Source organism: Filicampus tigris, chromosome 20 (genome assembly GCF_054856515.1).
Source record: "Filicampus tigris isolate MCC_2025a chromosome 20, RoL_Ftig_1.0, whole genome shotgun sequence".
NCBI classification, from domain to species: domain Eukaryota; kingdom Metazoa; phylum Chordata; class Actinopteri; order Syngnathiformes; family Syngnathidae; genus Filicampus; species Filicampus tigris.
Genome location: NC_141236.1, coordinates 6,358,827 through 6,380,279, shown reverse-complemented (window position 1 = coordinate 6,380,279; position 21,453 = coordinate 6,358,827). Strand labels below are relative to the sequence as shown.

The 21,453-nt window shown below is 41.8% G+C and overlaps 1 protein-coding gene and 1 long non-coding RNA gene across 21 annotated transcripts in view; both read right to left on the bottom strand.

Moving 5' to 3' along the window:
* Positions 1-35: 35 nt before the first annotated feature.
* Positions 36-3,964, bottom strand: LOC147128018 (uncharacterized). Its single transcript, XR_015084050.1, has 3 exons — positions 3,759-3,964; positions 202-267; positions 36-115 (listed from the first exon to the last, which is right to left on the bottom strand). It is a non-coding gene; the product is annotated as an uncharacterized LOC147128018 (long non-coding RNA).
* A 2,554-nt stretch (positions 3,965-6,518) lies between these two features.
* ptprk (protein tyrosine phosphatase receptor type K) overlaps positions 6,519-21,453 on the bottom strand; it is an 80,094-nt gene continuing 65,159 nt past the window's right edge. For 3 of the 20 annotated variants that reach the window (XM_086018145.1, XM_086018150.1, XM_086018151.1), the window contains 20 exons: positions 19,628-19,788; positions 19,253-19,288; positions 17,770-17,781; positions 17,469-17,656; positions 17,162-17,261; positions 16,793-16,938; positions 15,844-15,861; positions 14,960-14,996; positions 14,738-14,835; positions 14,400-14,516; positions 13,852-14,006; positions 13,613-13,748; positions 12,443-12,592; positions 11,970-12,143; positions 10,936-10,953; positions 10,394-10,525; positions 10,188-10,313; positions 9,120-9,283; positions 8,834-8,969; positions 6,519-8,297 (listed from right to left, as the gene is read on the bottom strand). In XM_086018145.1, coding sequence (XP_085874271.1) covers positions 8,244-8,297; positions 8,834-8,969; positions 9,120-9,283; positions 10,188-10,313; positions 10,394-10,525; positions 10,936-10,953; positions 11,970-12,143; positions 12,443-12,592; positions 13,613-13,748; positions 13,852-14,006; positions 14,400-14,516; positions 14,738-14,835; positions 14,960-14,996; positions 15,844-15,861; positions 16,793-16,938; positions 17,162-17,261; positions 17,469-17,656; positions 17,770-17,781; positions 19,253-19,288; positions 19,628-19,788 — 2,158 coding nt within the window. In that variant the 3' untranslated portion in view covers positions 6,519-8,243. The remainder of the gene's footprint in view (positions 8,298-8,833; positions 8,970-9,119; positions 9,284-10,187; positions 10,314-10,393; positions 10,526-10,935; positions 10,954-11,969; positions 12,144-12,442; positions 12,593-13,612; positions 13,749-13,851; positions 14,007-14,399; positions 14,517-14,737; positions 14,836-14,959; positions 14,997-15,843; positions 15,862-16,792; positions 16,939-17,161; positions 17,262-17,468; positions 17,657-17,769; positions 17,782-19,252; positions 19,289-19,627; positions 19,789-21,453) is intronic. The other 17 variants (XM_086018161.1, XM_086018163.1, XM_086018162.1 and 14 more) reach the window with 15 other exon arrangements.

Sequence of the window (21,453 nt, the reverse complement as noted above, 5' to 3'; positions counted from 1 at the left end):
CATCTTTGCAATGCGCCCGCTCCTTGCTCGTGTCGGGAAAGAATCAAAATCCTCCGTGCAAAGACGTCAGGGGTATTTGTGCGAGACGCTGCGTGTTTGAATCTGTCAAAGTACACTCGAACGCACACACAATACTGGATGTAATAACCAAACGGCTTCACAATCATTTGGGTAGTACGCTATCTTTGGAGTTACACTTACTTTCATGGTTTATAATTATTTTGGTTCATGGTGTATCCAGTATCGTTCACAACTGTTGTGTGGAATCTGGGGAACCACAAAAATGCAATTAACGTACATTAATGTAATTCAGATACATTTTTCCCCCCTGCACTGACAAGACAAAATAAGTTTATTTAAATGGGTTTAATAATAAAGCCTTAAAGCCTCCGGTGTCTGGAATATACCGCAGTGAGTTGTCGCTGGGCTTCTTTATGCAGCAACAACAAGGCGTTCTAAAGTTGTTTAAAGTTGCCATGCCCTGACTTCTCCCCTTGACGTGTGTGCACTCATGGCTGACAACGAGGCACTCTAAAATGCCACCTCGTAGCACCAATCCACACGCCGGCTGTCAAGCCGTACTTAAAACATAAATTGCGCCTTTCTCTGCGTGACATACACACACTCACATCCGACAACGTGGCTCTCTAAAGTTAGCCACACCAGCGGACTATTTGAAGAGAAGCTGCATTTTGGGGGTGTATATGCATAGTGACCTAGCTAACTGCATATCACAATTGTGCCAGATAATTGCTGATGTGAACTGATTAAGTGATTTAGCGCTTAAGTTGGGGGGGGGAGGGGGGACCCATTTAGCCATGCCAATCAGGTGAACTGAAATGGTAAAAAAAAGAACATAAAGCTGAAGTCAACGCCCATTTTTTTTTCAAGGATATTTTCTATGCAAGCCCACTAGTTGAAACAAGGCATTCTGATAAATATTTTGTTTGTGGATTGGTGTAAATACACCCGTTTTTAGCCATCTCTGGGGGCGGCCATTTTGTCTTCCGTCGACTGAATCTCAGATTCAGAAAACGGGTCAGCCGTCATTTTCAGTCGACAGAAGACAAAATGGTCGCCCCCAGAGATGGCTAAAAACGAGTGCATTTTGCTGCTTAATTTATACGCCACAAACGTAAAATTAATCAGAATGCCGTGTTTCAACTAGTGGGCCTGCTGGGAACATATTCTTGAAAAAAATATGTTTGGGTTGACTTCCGCTTTCACCAAGGTTGTGTCCTCAAATGGGCATCACAGGTGTCTTCAAACTTGTAATCAGTTGGCCTATTTCAATGGTGTAGTCATTTGGTGACATGGTGTGTTCCACACTAAACATGGACCAGAGGAAGCGAAGGAGATTAGGATGAAAATGATCTTGGGTATGGACGGAAGATTTTGAAACATGATGTCGATAAAAAGTCTTTTATGGAACATTTTTAAGTTCTGTTGTATTGCCCAGCAAAAGACATTTTCCTGCACATTTTGATTATTTTTATCGGAGATTGAGGGGGGTGGGGGGTTAACTGTGGCTGCACCCTCCCAGGTGGATGCCTGGGGCACCCCCCTTTGCACGCCACTGCTTCTTGGGTATTGCTTAATGAGAAGGGCTACCGTACGGGCTTCCTTAATTACCTTTAATTTCCAGCACGCCCGCGATCCTCGTGAGGATAAGCGGTTTGGATAATGGATGTGAATGTGAATGTCTGTCTACATATGCCGCTGCACCGTTTGTGTTCAAATATTCATTGCTTAAAGCAACTATAGATGCCATTCGTTAGCTCATCTATGGCCTTTTCTATTTTGTTAGCATTAAGCTAGCAGCAAAGTTATGTGGTTGTTTGAAATACACCCCATATAATTCTCTTTATTTTGTTTAGTTTGACGATAAACTTCAACTGGGAGTGGCGCTAGACAGCTTGAAGCCTTTTTTTTTTTTAAGTTTTTTTTTTTTCACTATGCCCAACTGGTGGGTAACTCGAATCTCAAGGCACCGCTGTACTTGCACTTGTTAGTCTTGAAAGAGCAAGAGGAAGATGTGCTATTTATTTTCTCTAATCGCTATTAGTTTTTTCTATTTCAAGCCCTTTTCTTTTGCATGTGGATGTCAAGTGGTGGGAATTTCTCATCAAGATTTGCTTGGGCATCTGATGGGAGGGCTCATTTATTGCTTACATGCGTGGTCTATACATCTGAGACCCTTTGGGTTCTTTCTCGCTCACACACACACATCAGTTCTAGGACAACAACTACCTACTCAAGCAGATGCGTGTGTGCGTGTGTATTTGTAGTGCTGTGTGGTGAGGAATTTACAGGGTTTTAGATACATGGTGGGGTTTAAAAAAAACAAAAAAAAAACAAAACTGTACACCACCACTGCTTGTGTGACTTGCACATGCAGACACATTTCCAGTAACAGGTATCATGTGGGGCTATTCGTGTATATATATTATCATGATATCATATATGTGCATAATCAAGAGGACACCCAAATATATTTGCTATGAGGGGACTTTGGCAACTATGTACATGACAATTCCTCAGGTGCCTTATCGTTGTGCATGTCGATGGCTGCTGCTGCTGCTTCTTAGCGCTACAAAGGGCTGCAAACTGGTTCGAGTCATACTGCTTTAGTCGGGGGGAGGGGGCGGGGTCAATGCAACATTCAAATTCACAATTCATCCTGTGTTACAACAGCACGAGTCAGTCGAAGAAAAGAATCAGGGTTCCCCTGTGGTGGTTGGGGAGGGGTTTTAAAAATGTTTTAAAATGTGAATATAAAGTATCCAAATAGTTTTAGAGCGCAAGGGAAAGAGGGACGTTTTCGACATAATGTTGAAATTTGATTTTTCATTTAGTTGTGATGAAGGAGGAGCAAGCCACCAAATAATCATCTATCTATCTATCTATCTATCTATCTATCTATCTATCTATCTATCTATCTATCTATCTATCTATCTATCTATCTATCTATCTATCTATCTATTTTACCATTAAAGGACACCGTACTTCTTTTGGAACTCAAATAAATGCAGTTTGAATGCGGCCATCAGACAAGTATTTATTTGCTTTCTATTATCTAGACGATTGTGCTGCCGTTCACCGCATGCTAAACGAACAACACCTAAAGAATAAAAGCATTATCTGGTGCTAAAACGCAGCAAGTAATTTCATAAAGAAGTCAAATATGCAAAAATAATAGGTTAGTCATTGTGAAAAAATGATGGTTAGTTTTAGTATGAAGGAGGCTTAACGGCACGGCACATGGAGGAACAAATACATTTGGCAAGAAAAAATATCAATTTGTTTTCGCCAACAAACGTCCTTTTTGGATAATCAAAGTTATATGAGAAATTTACTTAAGTAATGATAGTAAAGCTATAATTTTATGAGTGCAGGGTCAAAACCTACAAAAGTAGATTTGATATTTTTCATGCCAAGAAAAATGTCTAAAAAAATAATTTCATCAGAAGCTGTAATTTAAGAAAAAGTAAACATTTTAGGGGAATAAATTAAGAAATTTACAAGAATGCAGTCAAAATAACATGAAAAAAGTGCTTTTATGAGAAATTTGTGTTATTTTCTTTTTAATAGTCCAAAGTACTCTCACAAAACAAACTTCCTTTACTGTTCTTCATTCTTGTGATACTATGAGGTTATTATATTCGTAATACACAGTGGCACCTTGACTTATGAGTTTCATTTGTTGCGTGACTACACTTGAAACTCAAATAAACACCGAATCTAACCGTAATACTTACTGAATAGAACTTGTAAGCAACAGCATTTCGATTTTTGTCTTTCCAGTGTCGCCAACACCTCCTTCCTATTTTCGAGACCCCACATTTTACTGCCTTCGGAGCTCATGTAACTTGAACCCTGAACCCTTGAACCCATCGAAACTATCTCAACAGTACTAAATAGGAGCAGCTAATAGGCTCGTCTTGTTACCTCACAGTGCGGTCGGAGATGTGGCAAACTCCGCAGGTGGGCTTGGAGGCCATGATTGCGTACTATGCAGCGTTAGTATGTGTGTATTTGTTTCGGGAGGATGCTGGGGTTATGATTTCGCTTTTTATCGACCTACTCCGAAACGCCAATTGCATCGATGAACACCACATCACAAAATTGGTGCTCCATGTATGGAATGTTCTTGTATCTTTTTTATGTTCATTCGGACAATCGACACTCACACACGCACACTAGGCAGAACTCCGACTGGATCTCCTGATCGCCTTTTAATTGAGAGGCTTTCTTTCCTCCCTTGTTTTGTGCACTGCAAAGATATCCTTCGCTTGTTGTGCTCTCTCTCCTCATAAAATCCACGATGACATCACCCGAGCGTTGACAGCCGTCTTGATCTGCTCCTCAAGCAATAAGCTTAGTTTACATGCTTAATATCCGGGTGGTCATTCTATTTTTAATTTTTTTTTTCATTTTGACTCACTCTACACTCTGCTTTTTAGAACAATATTGATATATCGTCACTTACAGAAGCACTCTTGAACCCACTTACTATCATTGTTAGTATTTTATTTTTTAATAATTTAATTATGAGGCGAGAGAGCAGTCACACTGTTGTTTGCCTTTGGTGGAGAAGTGTGTCGTGTTGTGGACGTTGGTAGAAAAGAAATTATTTATTAAAAAAAAAAATAGGCCTTTTAAGGGGTTTTGGAATATGAGAAATGTGATGGCGTAAAAGATGGTTATTGTTATTCTATTTTGAAATGTTGAGAAATAAGAGGATGGATATAAATGCCAAATATTCTGTATTTGTACAAAAAACAAATATACATATATAAATATATATATATAATATATGCCTAATTTGAATGGAACTATTTTACGCGCTTGACCATGTTTTTGTTGTTTCAAAGAGTTCTTTTGTCCACATGATTTTATAGGCTCTTCAGATAGCATGCAGGGTAGTGAAAATGAATGTATTATTTAGTGTTTCATTGCTGGTCAGTATTACAGCATTCTACAGATTGGTTAGTGTTTATAAGATTCTTTTAAAGATGAATATTTTCTTTTTGAGGATTCTTTCCCCCGGGCACATTTACCGTACAATTTCTTTTTTTAATGCAAGGTTTGGATTCCACAATTCATTATCATTTTTGGATTTTCTTTTTTGCTTTGTGTTTGAAAGTATAATTTGACTCTTTAAAACTACTGCCATCCGCCATGTGTAAATAAAGATGCAAATTAAACTTTTTGAAGAAAGCAGCAGGGTTGTGAGATATTTGCTTTTCACAAGTTGGTTGCTGTGCGACAAAAGTTAAGGGCACAGTGCCTGTAACCTTCAGGTGAAACTTGAAGAGACTGTGCCGTCCATATCAAGTGAACACGTTATTTACTTGAGTGACTTTGCAGACCACCAAGGTGTCGCAGCGAGGCCGGCATTTGTGGATTTTCACATTTCTCTTTTACGAACAAAATCCTTCTTAACACACTTGTCTTTCTTATTGATTGTCACACTGTATTTCTTATTTTGATGGGTCCCCAGTCCTGTTGGGCCAACAGTGAGTATGGACTGCGTTACCATGACAACTATGGGTGGCTGCATGTTGAGCCCCAAAGTGGACAAGCCTGGTCATAATTCAAACCAATAAAACAAGACCCAATTGTCTACAAAAACTCTTCATCCTGTTGTCATGGCAACAGTCATCCTATTTGTATTTTTATTTTAAATGTGTCTTGTTGGATTGTTTGGTCATACAGCACAGTGGACCTGTCTTAAACTGAAAATGTTTTGTTGTGAAAGTTTGACAATACTTCTTTTGTCATTTATGTTGCGATTGATATTTATAGCGATTCTGATAGATGGAGAAAAGAGCACAGAACATCAGAGGAACATAAAAGCATAACATATACTGTATGTCAACAATGACATAACCTAAGAATTATATTCAATCTATATGTGGACTCCCCTGTAGGGAGAGATGCAACAAGTAGCCAACAGGATGGGACAGGACAGGAATGGAGTAGGGGATCAGGCAATTCGACACAATGTGGGGAAGGGCTGCAATGAGTCAGTAGGCAATGGGACAGGACAGGACAGGACACGGGCAGTAGGCCAAGCAGTGCTAAACCCTGTGGTAAAAAGGAATGAATAGCCATTTAGAGAGGGAAAGGACAGGATACAGTTGAGCCACACCTTGTGCCTTACTTCGTAGTGTACCTTCTGAGAAGCTCGGTCATCTGCTGGATGAGGTGGCTCGGGATGTGGTTAGGATGCCTCCTGGAGGCTTCCCCAGTAAGGTGTTTCGGGTACAAAAGACCCAGGACATGCTGGAAAGACGGTCTCCCGGCCGGCCTGGGAACGCCTTGGGATCCTTCCGGAAGTGGACGAAGTGGCTGGGGAGAAGAAAGTCTGGGTGCTTATGCTGCAGCTCCCGTGACCTGATCCCGGATAAGTGGAGGAAAATGGATGGATACCAGGAAAAGTCCAGGAAAGGTCAGTTAACCATGACATCGTGGGTGATTTCATGATGCGATTGTGTGTGCATTAAATTAGAGCCTTTTTGAAAGTAGTGGTCTTTTTTTTATTACAGCAAAGAAGCCAAACATTACAGACAATAACTATGAATATTGACTTTATATTCAGACTGGCTTGGCAGCAAACGTCACTCACTGTTGACCATGGCCACTTTCACTTGGAACGGTGGATTTCTTTGCTCTAGTGATGTGAGTCAATAAATCCATTGTTTCACTATTGCTTGACATCCTTTTTTTTTTTCTTTTTTTTTTAAACGAAATAAAAATAACAGTAACATAAAAACAATTTAGGTTCCACCAAGAGAATTAACATTAAACATTTGTTTGTACAAACAAAGTGTGACATTTCATCTGTCTGTTAAATCTCAACGTTAGAGCCTTTTAACGTACTATTTACAGGATGCAACCTTGCTAGAGCCAAACATCTTATATTCTATTTACAATTCTTTTTTTTTTTTTTTTTTTTTTTTGCCCCAATGGAGCTTGTGTGAAACAGAAACACATCAGTCAGCACAAGTCAACATTGCGACAACACTGTTCCGTGAGGATGCATTCAACAAAGTCTGCTCTCCATCCAGTATGCCGCTTGAAACAGTAACTCCAAAAATCATGAGGCACAAGCGTCGCTTTCTCTGCTGGCGGGATAGAAAACAGCTCAGCCCGTTGGGACGATGAGCCCAAATACTGCACGGAGCACGACGGGAGCGACGGGGGCTGTTTTGCACCAAATAAAGCACAGTGACGTCACAGACTCGTTTCAAATGAAAACAAGACAATACTACAGAGTAAATACTGAAAAACCAAAAACTAGCGTACCTCTAATGCTCCGATATACAGCTTGTTCTGACACTCTCCGCTCACTGGTGGGCCCATTACATCATCGCACTTTGTGGTGGTGGCGGAGTGAAGAATGATTGTTCTTATAAGCAACGCAAGTAAACAATAAATACGAACAATGTGCTTCAACCGTATACACATATATACAACAAGTCTTTGGCTTATGAATAAAACATCCGCGCCGGCATAAGAAGAGAGAAATATGTCGGTAGGCCGCCAGTCACAAAGTAAACACCCAGTCACAAAGTAAACAAAGCCAAGGGACACCGTTAATGGTTGAATTGAACCAATCAGAATGCGACGCTAATTGCTGCTTACCCCTGATCTCTTTAAGGAGCTCATTCAGTGTGATGAATTGAAAGTGTGTTGGGCCCAGCCCTGGATTACAACACCATTAAACACAAAAAAAAAACAATTAAAAGAAGATAATCAACTTATATAAAAAACAACAAAAAAAAAAAAAAAAAAACACATTTCTTTTGACTACAAGTTTCTTCATGACATAAATGCAAAAGCCGAATAATACTCAACATGTAAACGTTCTTTTGAGTCAGTCTCTCTAATTGACCTTTCGGGTTATTTGACCGGTTTATAAATATCCGATTCTGTTTGACCAAAAAGACCTCAAAAAGAACATCATCGATGATGATCATATGAAGCTGGTGGCAGTTAAGGAGCGCTAGGCGTGTTGCGAGACTAAAATATCATTAACTTGTGGCCCCTCGTGTCCAGGGGGCCCACTGGCACTCAAGAAGCTGTACAATATCAGCATAAAGGAGGTTCAAGGTCTCCTCGGCACACGTCCATGAGACTCTGACTTGCTCGGGAAGGAATGGCGACATGCTACCGGTGAGCGGCCGCCGCGTGGCGAGGGATGTTTTTCTGCTCTCCTTCGCCATCTTCCGACATGTTTAGGAGGACTCGATGAACTCCAGTGCCAGGTCGTAGCAGAACCTGTACTGCTCCTGAAGATACACAAACATCATTTTTTTTCATGTGGTCGACTTGAGTATAGTCAATATTGTCCACTTCCGACAAAATATGACATCTACACGTATAAAAGAAATAAAAAAATACGTGAGGCATTTTCAAATTTAAAAGTCTTTTATCTTTTTCAAGGATTTCAATGACACAAGTCCTCAGAAAGCACCACCATGCTTAAGTGAGGTGAAGTGTATTTTGGAATGTGACTTTAAAGCGGAAGTCAACACCAAAATGTTCTTTACAATAATGTGTTCTATGTGCCTCCACTAGTTGAAACACAGCATGATTAATATTGCGTTTGTGGAATGTGAGTTAAGGAGCAAAATGCACCCGTTTTTAGCCATCTCTGGGGGCGGCCATTTTGTCATTTGCTGTCGACTGAAAATGACATCACAGTTGCTCAGGGCTCAAGTACCGATCATTTTCAATCACAAGTTCCAACAATGAAAACATTGTTTTCGTGGAAATGTATGATTTTTGTTCCGCACAGACACCAGTAAGCAGTGTTTGGCCTCACCGGAGCGTCCACCATGTTGGGCTTGCTGTTCCTCAACGTTTTGACGGCGTGGAAGACGTCGACCACGCTCTGTCTCTTGGCCATCTCGCACACGATGCTGCTGGCACAGAACACGCCACTACGCCCGCCTCCGTTTCTTTACAAACACAAACAATGAGAACAAAAATGAGAACCACGGTTATACAGTTCCCTCACAGGCAACGCTGTTCAATCATTGGCGGGGCGTCCACACTGATTGCGACACCTCCACTATCTTCCAGCGAATATCGACGTATCGTTTACTCACAGGCAGTGGACGATGGTTCTTCCCTCCCCTTCCTCTCCCTCACGTTGCCACTGGTCCACCTGAAGGATGAGCTTGAGGAAGGATCGCTTGGAGGCCGGGACCTCTCTGTGACCCGCCCAACCCAAGTACTGGAACTGACGAACCATCAAGTAGCCTTCCTGAGGCTAACACATCAACAGAAAAGTGACATTTTGTCATACACTCACACATTCATGATAAAGAGAGATTATGGAAAATTGAAACCTGTTTCTATATAAATAGTTTGGTTGCAAAACTGTGCATGTTAGTTTCATTGGAGACTCCAATTAGTCTTTAGGTGTGACATGCATGGGAGTGGTTGCTGGCAGTACAGGGTGTACCCCAAAGACGCAAACATTTTTTTCCAGAAGATCTTCTATGCAGGCCCACTAGTTGAAACAAGGCATTCTGATTAATATTGCATTTGTGGGATATGAGTTAAGCAGCAAAATACACCCGTTTTGAGCCATCTCAGGGGCGGCCATTTTGTCACTTCACAAGTTGGTTGTGTTTCCGCACAACAGCAATATTAGGTCAAACTATTATATCTAATGGATGATTCGGTTTTGCTCTGCACTGTTGTGGTGTGGAAGCAAAAGCCCTCTCACTTCTTTGTGCATTGTTTTTTTGCACTCTTACTCACTCAGTGCTGCCACTAGGCATTTGGGGCCAAGTGAAAAAAATAAAAAAACTCTTAATGGGCCCTCACCATATGCCACAAATTGACAATGCCATTATCTGCAATGAAAACAGTTTTCGATCTGTCGACTGAAAATGACATCAAAGTTGCTCAGGGCTCAGGTAAACACCAATCACAACTCGCCTGTTTTCTGAAGCTGAGCCATGATTGGTCGTTATCTAAGCCCTGAGCGACTGTGATGCCATTTTCAGTCGGCAGAAGTGACAAAATAGCCGCTGAGCTAGCTAAAAACGGGTGGATTTCTCATATTCGGCAAACACAATATTAATCGGAACGTCTCGTTTCAACTAGAGGCCTGCAGAGAACATATTCTGGGAAAAACATGTTTGGGTTGATTTCCCAAGACTCACCCTGGTGAGGTTGCAGACTCTGAACAGCCTGCTGATCACGTCACAGTCCATTGAGCAGGACATGCATTCCACTTGGACCGGCCCGTAACGCAACATGCCTTCTTCTGGCCAGTACTGGGGACAGCCCTGTGCAGAAAATTCCGTATTAGGAGAAAAAAAACACACACATGTGGCTCTGCGGTGATGCAAACGTTGCGGTGTACTACCTGCGCTAGGTCGATCTCATTCAGCATCACCAGACTGGTGCAGCCGTAGTCGTACACCAGGCGCCAAAAGTCTTTGACGGTGTTGGGCAGAGGGTGCTGGGTGACGATGAAGGCGGCGGGCTGTCTGTAGCTCTGAAAGTCAACGACCACCAAATGTCAAGACGTGTTGAACGTGTCGCGCGCGGGGCAAGGTGGCTCGACAATACACGTTCTAGATGCTTGATCGAGATCATGCGGGTGGGCGGGGGTTGGGGGGGGATGGGGGTTGAGCAGCATGCGCCACAGAGACAAACACGAGGGTCCATTTAATATTCTGCCGATTTCATCGTGTCATAATGAACCGACGTTACGCAGCCACACGTGTAGCACGGGTCAATCAATGGCGGGAACATGAGGGAAGAGAACCTCGTGTGAACTCAGGCTGTTTATGGCAAGACATTGAACGTGGTGGTGGTGGTGGTGGGGGGGGGGGTTCAGGTGGGAAGACAGCGAAGCCATGAAACAAATCCAGTATTGGAATATTTGAAGTGAAATCCCGTTACCTGGAACTCCTCTGACAGCTTGGTTAGAGAGAGGCCAAAGGCAAGTTTAACTAGGACGGAATTCTACAAACCCCCACTCAAGTCCATCAGGTTTAATCACAATCCTGCTACGTTTGCCCTCAAAGTTGCTTTTACTCACCATGTAAGCAGCACGGCACAATCATTACAAGTCCTCACCTCTCAAGTCACACTATCTCAAATATTCTTCATGAGAATTTAGTAGGATGGCAGAGGAGAAAAATGCTCCCTTGCGCTTTCTATTGCCAAATTATTGTCTCCGTGCCTCAGCGAGTAGTGGACTCTAAACTGTGCTTCGAATGCCATCAAAATACTTTTGAATCAAATGTGGGTTCTTTCCAAATGACAGTGGATTGCTTTCCATCGACATCCATCCAATTTCTCATGAAAACACACTCCACTATGTCACCCTGGAGAAACCGCAGTGTTCCTATGACAACAGACTCAAACTATAACTGACAATAGCAAATGTCCCATGAAGATGTTTCACATTCATAGTACAATTTGGATGCCTTTTTTTTTTTTTTTTTTTCTAAGTCATGACATAACGGCAACGCGTCCAGGTTGGTGGTGTTTTTGCACTGCAGCTAAGGTACTTTTTTCCCTTTTAATCAGAACCTGGATTTGTCTCTAGCTTTCTTGTGTGCTTAAACCACAAACACAGCATCACACAAACAGGGAGGGGAGACTGTATATGTGTGCGTGTGAGTGACTGAAGAAACACGTGCATCGATATTTTGTACGTACTCTACTGGTCAAAGGTTTTAGAACAAACGCACTTCTTCGGCGAGGCGCCTTTTTTTTTTAAACTGTTTCTTGCTGACCACAACACTATTAACCAGCGTCATTTTCCGCTGTTGTCTCTTCTAAAACGTTTGACCAGTAGTGTCTTTACTTCCACATCACTTAAAGTGTTCATCATTTTCCCTATGTTTTCAGTGTTAAAACACTTTGCCAGGCAACTGTATTGTACACTGTCCAATGGAATGTTGTTGTTTTTGGCTGTGGGAACTTACATCCATGAGAGCCGCGTTGATGTAGTTACTACTTTCCCCATCTATTGTGATGAGGAAGGGCAGGCATCTGTCAGGCGGAAGACCGTCCATGAAGCGGTTCTTATCCTGGTTTCTAGGCAACAATGCAATGCTGCAGTCTTCAGGCTGGGGCTGAGGAGTCACTGAGTTTAAAGTCTGGAAGACAAACCAAGAGATGATTCATCGGCGTGAGGTCATTGCGCTCCGATGAGGTTTCGTGGGGGGAAAAAAAGCAAATGGCAGAAGATTTTTTTTTTTTAAATGGGGCACATTACGGACGTTGACTTTTTAATTGCGTGCCATCAAGATTGCAATGGAACAGCCAAGTAAATCTTTCAGTTGACGATTTCTGAAACAGTGTCTATAAGCTGTTCTATAAGATAAGTTTTGAATGAACATGACTTGGGACCTCAGAAGAGAAATGTCAATTTTAAGGCTGAAGATGGAAACATTACCTGAAACTCATCCTTCAGGTGGGACGAGTTGGTCTGGGAGTCGATGCGGATGAGCTCATAGAAAGCAGCTTTGAACTCACAGACTGGAATGGCCGTTTCTCCGCAGAGACACGCCTCTAATATGGCATCGTGGATGAATATGTACTGCTCCTGGAGAACGCATAAGAGGAGCGTGTTTCACCACCACACGCGTGTGCGCACACACTTTTCCGGGAACACAATGACCACTGTCACAGCAACTTGTTGGAGGTGAGAAAACAGACGGTGAGTGAGAGGCGGCGGATGGCAGGCGGAGTTATGGAGATGATTGATGAAGATTTGAGTTCACATTCTCCCCAAAATTGGGGTTAACGTGAGGTTTCTCCAATTTGACTACTAAAGGTAAAATTATATTGAGGACTTTTCTCATCCAAGCATTCCAACTGGGGTTGGAAAATAAAATATAAATGGGTTTTTTTACCCATTCATGGATCCATGGATCACAGTATTACAAAGTAGATCCATTGGGTCTTAAAAATAGCCGCTTATTAAAAAGTAACTCTTAGTTTGTTCTTTGCTGCATCCAATTTTACAGTATTACGGATAAATGTTGTGTCCAAGAAAGAGGGAGTATGAATGCAGCCTTCTGATGCCAATAAAGGAACAATTTATCACACATCTACCACGTCTTTTTCAAGAAAGCAACATTCCCTGTACATACAATTGCAAATGTTTTTTTTTTCGCTACCACCAGATGGTAGCAAACCAAAATACCCCAAATTACACCAATTCAAAAGTGATCGTCCTCTAAACTCATTTTCGGAGTTTTTTATAGATCACATTATCTCTAAAATGGGAAAATAGCTTGGCTTCTTTGGCTTCTTTCTTTTGCTATCCCATAAGAATGTGTTATGTTTTTTTTTTTTGCCATCTTCTTTGTGTCCTGTTGCTACCTTACAGAAATATTCCAGTCATATTAAACTACTGTTTATGGAGCGTGTTGCAAAAGTTTGCGTTCACGACACTTGGGGTGACAAGCAGTGAGTACACGTCACAAACAAACAGATGGGAGATGTGATGGATGTCGTCCCTTCAGCCTGTACCGTGCGTGTCCCGAGTCCAACAGTGGGTTGCTTTACCGTGTCTGGCCCTAGCATGTTGATGCGGATGGATGATGGGTAATGCAGTCACCTCAGTCTGTACCATGTTGATCCGCCTGGACCGAAGAGCCTTGACACAGTTGTAGATGTCCACCACGCCTTCCCTCTCCGCCATGTCCAACATGATGTCGATGACTATGAAGCAGCCTGTGCGTCCTGCCCCGGCGCTGCACACAGACAACAAATAATGACATACTTTGATTTCTATTCTCTTTTTATGCGCATTTGCAAGTGCCTTTTATCTTTTTTTTATATATATATTTTTTTTACCTGCAGTGGACCACAATAGGCCCAGCAGAGGGCGGATTGGAGATTTTAACCCTGCGTATGAAGGAAAGTAGCCCCGTGGCGTGATACGGAACTCCGTGATCGGGCCAGCCTGTGAAGTGGAACTGCTTGACTTCTCGCACCTCATTGAACCCACGCTGAGGAGAAACAAAGCACAACATGGAGAACACATCAAGTACTGAACATGCGTTTCGATATTTGGAATCATTCCATGGCCACTATAACGTGCCCTCTAAAATTAGTTTGGAAAACTACTGAACTGTAGACCACTATATCGTCGCTGTCATGTGAAAAACGCTTAATCTCCATTTTTTTTCATTTTCCTTCTTTTTACAGGAATCATGTTTCCGCGTTACAGACATCGCATTAAAGTGAAAATTTAAAAAGTTTCCAAAATTGGAGATAAGTGCTTTTCACAGGACAGCGACAATACAAAAAATCCAAACAGTGCTTAAGGATTGAGTGAACGATTCACAACACAGAGCAAAAAGTAATTGCGCAACACTTCATTTGATGTGTTGACGACTCACCCTCTCCAATGTGAATGTGCGGACCACATATTCAGCAAGTGGCTCCACCTCAACAAAGGTCACTTTGAAGTCACCGTACACCTCGGCATCATCCGGCCAGTACTTGTAGCACTTCACCTGTAAAACCAAACACACAATGTTATGTACGCTTTATTAAAACATTCCCCGGTCCTTGCGCTGACACTGAAGGTCTTCCATGAAGGCCTTCAGAACTGTGTTGAATTCATATTGATTGCCTTGAAAACATCTCTGCCAAATCCAGGCCGTACCCTCTTATCTACAGACAAAAGGCCAATGCCAAATATTTTTAATACCTGGGAAGAGAGAGCACAACTCACCCTTCCGACCTCGACCAGGTTGGTCACCATGACGATACAGGCTGACTGTTCCTGCCACACCATCCTCCAGAAGTCATAAACGGTCTCATGCACAGGACCTAAAACATAAACCCACACCTTTAAGAGCTTTGTTAGGCTACAAATTGTACATTCAATTGCACATTATAGTCACTTTTAACATGAGTTTGTGCTGTTAATATTATTTGCTTGAACACAGCTCACCCTGCGTAGCAATGTAGTGGCTCGGTCTCTGATAACCCTGAAAACACAAAACAAAGTGGTGTTGCTGATTGTCAATCACAATTCATTTCAACGGGTTATAGTAAAAAATAAATAAATAAATAAATAACAGGTCAGGTTTCTCCCACCTAGAATACGGCCAATTTTTTGAACATCATCTCCAAAATTCACATTTAAAAGTGAAGGGTGTTCCAGGGTGACTTCATTTCTAATACGAGCATCTGAGTAACTACACGTCCTTGACAAACTAAATGAAATAGGCTTCGTGTTGAAAATTATTTTGCAAAATTCCTCATTCAAACGGACAAAAGATTACATCACCGATTTGTCTGTGTCCGATTTGATTGTGCCATGAACAAATCCGCTTTCCAGTTGGTGTGTTGTCATTGAATTTCTGTGAAAACAGTCACTGCACACTCTCCAGTGACTGTGAGCATATTCCAATGCACAAAATGCATTTTCATTGTTGGTGACATGATTTTTTTACCCTGTTATTAGACGATGCAATAATGTCAAATTGAATAATATGACTGGCGCATTGTAACAATTAAACACTCAATAGTTCCTGACATTTTAAAAATCAGGCCAAAACACATGTGGTGTAATGAGTCACCTTTACAAGTGCGCTTAGCAACAAGTGACTGTCATGTCCAAAGGGCATGAGACACATAAGTAGAACAGCACGGTGATAGCGGTGCAAAGTGAGGGGAGGGAAAAAAAACAACAACAAAAAAAAAATAGCGCAAGATGAGGTGAAATCTCTCAAAAAGGTGAAAAGTGGAGACAGAGCCTGGCCTTGAGCATTTGACGACTGCTTGGTGCATGAATGGATGTAAACGAATGAGAGAGTCCACAGTGATACTTACATCCCTGTACAGCCAAATCTACAGGCCAAGCCACAGGCAGAAAGAACAAGTGGAAGAAAGAAGGAAGGAAAGAAAGAGAGCACAATAATGTCAGTGAGCGTCAACCAGAAACCGAAAAGTTGCATTGACGTGACATGTGTATGGAACATGGCATGACATGGAAGAAAATAATAAACCTCAAAACTAGAAATTAGATAAAATAGAAAGGACAAATCCTGAAGTAGAAGCTGATGATTTATCATATAATTTCACCCTGTGTTTTTGTCACATTTTGGAGCTCGTTATTAGAATTCTGAGATCATTTTCTAAATATAATTACAAATATGATGAATCCGGAAGTGCCCAGTCTACTATTTCTATTTCTAGTGTGAAGGGAGTGACACCAAGCAATCTAGTGAAAGTAGAATCAAAAAGAATCAAGTGATAATTGTTGAAAAGGTGGCTGCAGGTGGAGAAGTGAAAGTGGTTGAAGATGATGGCTAACCAAAAAATAAAACTGATGTTTGATGAACAAATGGATGGATGAAATGCATTGAAAAGAACAGATTTAGTTTCTTGTCTGATGTGGTGAATTTAATCAAAATCGTGCTTTTAGTTACCAAATAGCTTGTTAATTCACATCACCCCCAAACATACAAGCATATTAGTTAAAAAAAAAACCAACAATCTGACGTTAGTTTTGTATTTTATCTGCTAATTAATAAAGTTAATAAAGTATCATGAGGTTTAAGGGTGCAGTGGGAAAAGTTACCTCATTTTTCTCTGTGGTAGTGTAAAACTAATGAAAAAAAAAAACAAAAAACATTTGAACACGCAAGGTATGAAGATGAATAATTTCACGGCAAAAGACAAGAGTTACAAAGAAAGCACATGGAAAGTGGTGGGATGCGTGAAAATGGAGCAATGGATGTCTTGGAGATGCAATTAAAGGTATAGAGGCCTGACATACGAGCGAGGGAGTGTGGTTTCGTTGGTTTCGTTGGGAGCCAATAGTAGCATTCGGCGCGTTTCCACTTACATCGATGTAGTTGGCGTTGATGTAATCGGAGGAGGGGTCGTCTTCGATGGGCTGCAGAATAACCCTTGAATGGTCGTCTGGACAAAGAGACAGAAGGACAGTGTGGAAAGGAGACGAAATGGAAGCAAAAAAGGACAAGTGTCAGACGGCTGAAACAAAACACCCATCAAAATATGTCGGTATTGTTTCTCGTTCTATTGTGTCAGTCCCATTTCGTCGTTTCTCCAATTCATTCTCCTGGAAATGCGCAGGTTATGCAACATTTTCAAACGGTTGCTTTCAAAATACGCATTTGCTCACATGCTATAATGTTGCCATAACGGTTCTTGGTGCGGTTCTGCTCCTTCTTTGCCACGTCCCACGTTGCTGACTGGCCTTCAAAAAAACTCTGGATCACCAACAACACACACAAAATAGAAAACAACATTAAATGTGACATATGCGTGATCTTCTGTGTGCTCTGCAATACGACAGACAAGCAGAGTGTGAGCTGAATTTCCCCATGGGAGATTGTAATGAGTAACGTCCATCCATCCATTTTCTTCACTGCTGATCCTCATTCGTATCTTGGGTGGGCTGGGACAACATGGCGATCTTGCTGACTTACTTCATACTCCTCCTTAAAGCCGTAGCTGTCGGACGTCTTCATCAAGTTGATGTGTTGCAGGAGGTCGGCCACTCTGATGGCGGGGTGGAGCTGTCCCGTCTGATAAGGCGATTCGGTGCCTTCACAGTGATAGCGGGGGACATCCAGAAGCCTGCTGTTCTCTGCCGCCGATGCGCTGTGATTCTCATCTGTGCGGGGGAGGAGATTATTCAAGGTTATGTAAATTGGCCCCAAAAAAAAGGTCAGGGTCATAAGTCAAGATTTGTTTTCAATTACTAGTAACTTGCATTTGGATACCTACCTGTAATTGGAACTACATGTCCAAGCAGCAGGAAATAAAAGAGTCAAATGTTAGACTGTGGAATGAGTGTGTTCATAGGGGCACATGTAATGAATGATGTCATCCCAGACTGGTAGGAAATGGGTAATGTTGACAAGATTATACCACAAAAAAAAAAAAGCTCATTATTATTTTTTCAAATTTAAGTTTACCATTTTGTAGGGTCCCTGCTGTTGATTTGATGCTGATCCAAATGAAGACTACACAGCCTGCAAGCCACTGAGTGGCGTTGTAGTTGCATTTTGGAAGCTTGCTGGTAATTAAAAACACATTTAATTACTATACAAAAGCACCTTTTTTTTTTTTTTTGATTCGCCACAGGCCGGCATTTGTGTGCTGTAGGGGGGTTAGTCACTGATTGACGCGGCGTATAATGTCGAAGCTCGAGGTCGCCACAACCCGCTGTCTCGTCTTCGCAACTACTTATTAAGTGACATTGCTTATTGCATCAACCCGATGCTTTTTCTTTGCTCCGAGAACGTGTTAGCTCATTAATGGCTGCTAAGCTTTGTTATTGCCCTCGTCAGGCCAATTAACGGCAAACCTGACCTGACGGCGTCTTTTGATTCACTACTTCCCCACTACTCCCTCCTATTCTGTGACGTGATTGGCCAGGACAGAGTGGAACAACATCTTTCAGTCTGAATCAAAGGTTATGAAATGCATGATCAACACGCTTTGGAGGTTTTGGGGGCCTTACGGGCACGTTCCAACCGATTGTGCTACACTGTCAACGCCACACTAAATCCAAGGCATGAAAACGGCAAACAAGTGGAGTTGGTCTTTGTCAAAAAAGTGCAGAGTAAATACCACAGATGCCAGTATTGACAACATTTTGCTTCTCTTCTCAAGCATCAGTGTCTGTTGCTTTGCGGGCCAGGGAATTAGATGCCTCTCAAAAACAGTCAAAAGTGTGGAAATAATTAGGTCTCCAAGGGGGGGGGGGGTTTGTAATTACACTGACTATCCAAAATGCTCAGTGGGAAGGAGAAAAGCATGGCTGGGCTTGGGGATGATTGAAGTAACTACAAAAACAGTCTGCTTGGCTGTGAGGGGTTAAGTTTTCACACAAGAAATCTTGAAAGCTGTCTTGATTAGATATCTTACTCCACAAGGCTACATGTTTGCTTTTTGTGCACTATATTGACACTTGCTGCTGTTCCTTTGACTTGCTGAGCGCATTGTTGTTCGAGCTCAACTCTCCACCCATGCACAGACAGATGCCAGAGGTAGAACAGAACGCACAAGAGACTCCAAGATGTGATGGAGGCTGATGAGACCAGACATTGGAGATGGGTACTGTTTTGAACCGCAAATCAGGGCTGAATGATGCAGGAGGACATACAAGACAAGGGCTCACTGAAGATGATGATGACTGGTGACTGCTATGGGCTATTTACTGGGGTGAGAGATGTGACAATATTCAACCTATTGGGGGTCTCACCTAACACAGCAGTGGGGACCAGCGGATCGTTGGGCACTGCGGGGGAGGAAGCACCGTGAGGAAATGTTGGCAATTTCACACTCACTCGAATGAGTTTACGAGGCAAGATGAGATTTTGCACTACATGTTCCCGAGGACTAACTACAGAGCGCGAAAGTTGTATTTCTCTCAGGCACTTTACTTTTGAACAAAAAAAAAAAAAAAAAGCAACAACAACAGAATAACAAGAAACCGCTCAGTCCAAATGTGTTGTACAAACTGATATGCTGACATATAAAAGTGTTTAGATGTTTTGTTACTATAAGGCTTCATTTAACCATTATGATATTACACATTATGATATTATATGATATTATGAAGAATAAAGAAACGTACATCTGTTGTTATGGTTGTGAGAGTCCATGAAGGTCACCGCCATGGGGTCCTCCGCGTGCAGCGTGCTCTGGTCGGCGTAGCTGCGGTCCATGGCGTTCACCATATGTGTCATTTCCTGGCGGGTGGTTCCGATGGCGTCCTTACGCTTCTTGGCGAGCTTCCTGTCGGGGGAGGAAAAAGACCATCCGAGTCAGGTCACATTCAAACTGATTTAAAATGGGCATCAGCTGGCCTGCAGGGCACCGCTAGTACGGCAGCTTTTTAGCATGAAATATACCGTATTTCCTCATATAGTGGCTCAGGGTGTATTATTTTCTCATTTACATACAAGAACAACTGTCTATTTTGGGGTAAGGCATTTATCCGGGCATTTTGTACTACAATGAACTCATTCACTGCCAGACATTTTCAGATCCTCTTTTAGCCTAACGTTTGAAAAAAATCTGGAAAAGAAAATCTAAATAAATTCCTGGGACTGAATGGCTGGACTGTGAAAAGACAAGTATATTTGTCAATGGCTGTGAATGAGTTAAGTGTTTTTTTTGTTTTTTTTTTTATTTAAACTGATTCCTTCAAAAGTAACATTTGCTAGAGTTACAATTATTAATGTAATCTGCTTTAGATTGTTGTTTGTTCCTTTTTGCAAAAACAATGAAATCATTTTTAAGATTATCCAGGTCTCCTACATATTGCAAGTAATTCCAAATGAACCAAAGCGGAATTAAAAAAAAAAAAAAAAAACGGATCCGCAAAACAATGCGGAGCAAGCACAGCCATCTGAATACTCCCGACTAAATTTTGTTACAGTAGGTACTGATGTAGCAACAGAGATCAAATGGGTAACTTCCTAATCGCCATTCCTGAGGAAAAGCGTCTATGAAGTGTGGCAATTATAGCTAGCAACTCGATGTGTCTATTTGAGGAGGGCATTTACAGTATTTGGCTCTTTTAGCGACATCGCCACTATTTGAGGAAACACAGTGCGCCAACTAGCTGGCCTAGCTGTGGGCTGCAGGCGGCTGATTCAAGATGCAAAGGAGAGGAGAAGAGGAGGGGAAGATAAAAAAAAGAAGAGGAAAAGAAACAGGCAAGGATGGCAGATGTGAAATAGCAGATGGCAGCATGTACCAGGCTCATCTCAAGGAGCAAAGGGAACACAGGCTAGAAGAAATAACCCTTGAACTCAGGTTAGCCAAAGGCAAAAGCCCTTCTCAGTTGGTGTGCTGCCAGAAGAAAAAGTTTAAATGCCCGTATCAAAGGCTTAGATTAAAATAGTTCTTCATTTGACAGCAGCGATTTGAAAACTCCCAGTGGAATAAGGGACAGCATTTACTAAACGCACCATTCATCATAGAAGTCTCATTTAGGGTAAGGTCATACATAGTCGAGCATTACGAGAGGAACGCTTCAGGGGAGATGCATCTTAGTCGGGCACCTTACTATTTTTTTCTCCACAGGTTGTTGTCTTATAACACAGTGAAATAAAGAAGTCTTTGAAAAAGGCACAGAAAGAAAGGTTGTGAAAATCAAAGTGTTTCCCGGAGAAGAAAACAAGTTTGATATGTAAACAGTGAGAGAGAATTCCCAGGATGTCCGATACACAAAATCCAAAGAAAACTACGATTTGCGTGGACTTTTGAGCATGACAAAGCATGCAGGAAAGTTCTACACCCAGAGCCGTAGTATGTATCAGTTCAGACAACTTACATCCCATTTCTTTGATTATTATTGCATGTTTTACTGGTACACTGACAGTAGAAATTTGTAGAGAGAATTCAATAGCAACTACCGTTTGAACGTTTCTTAAAAAAAATGTTTTGTTAGTT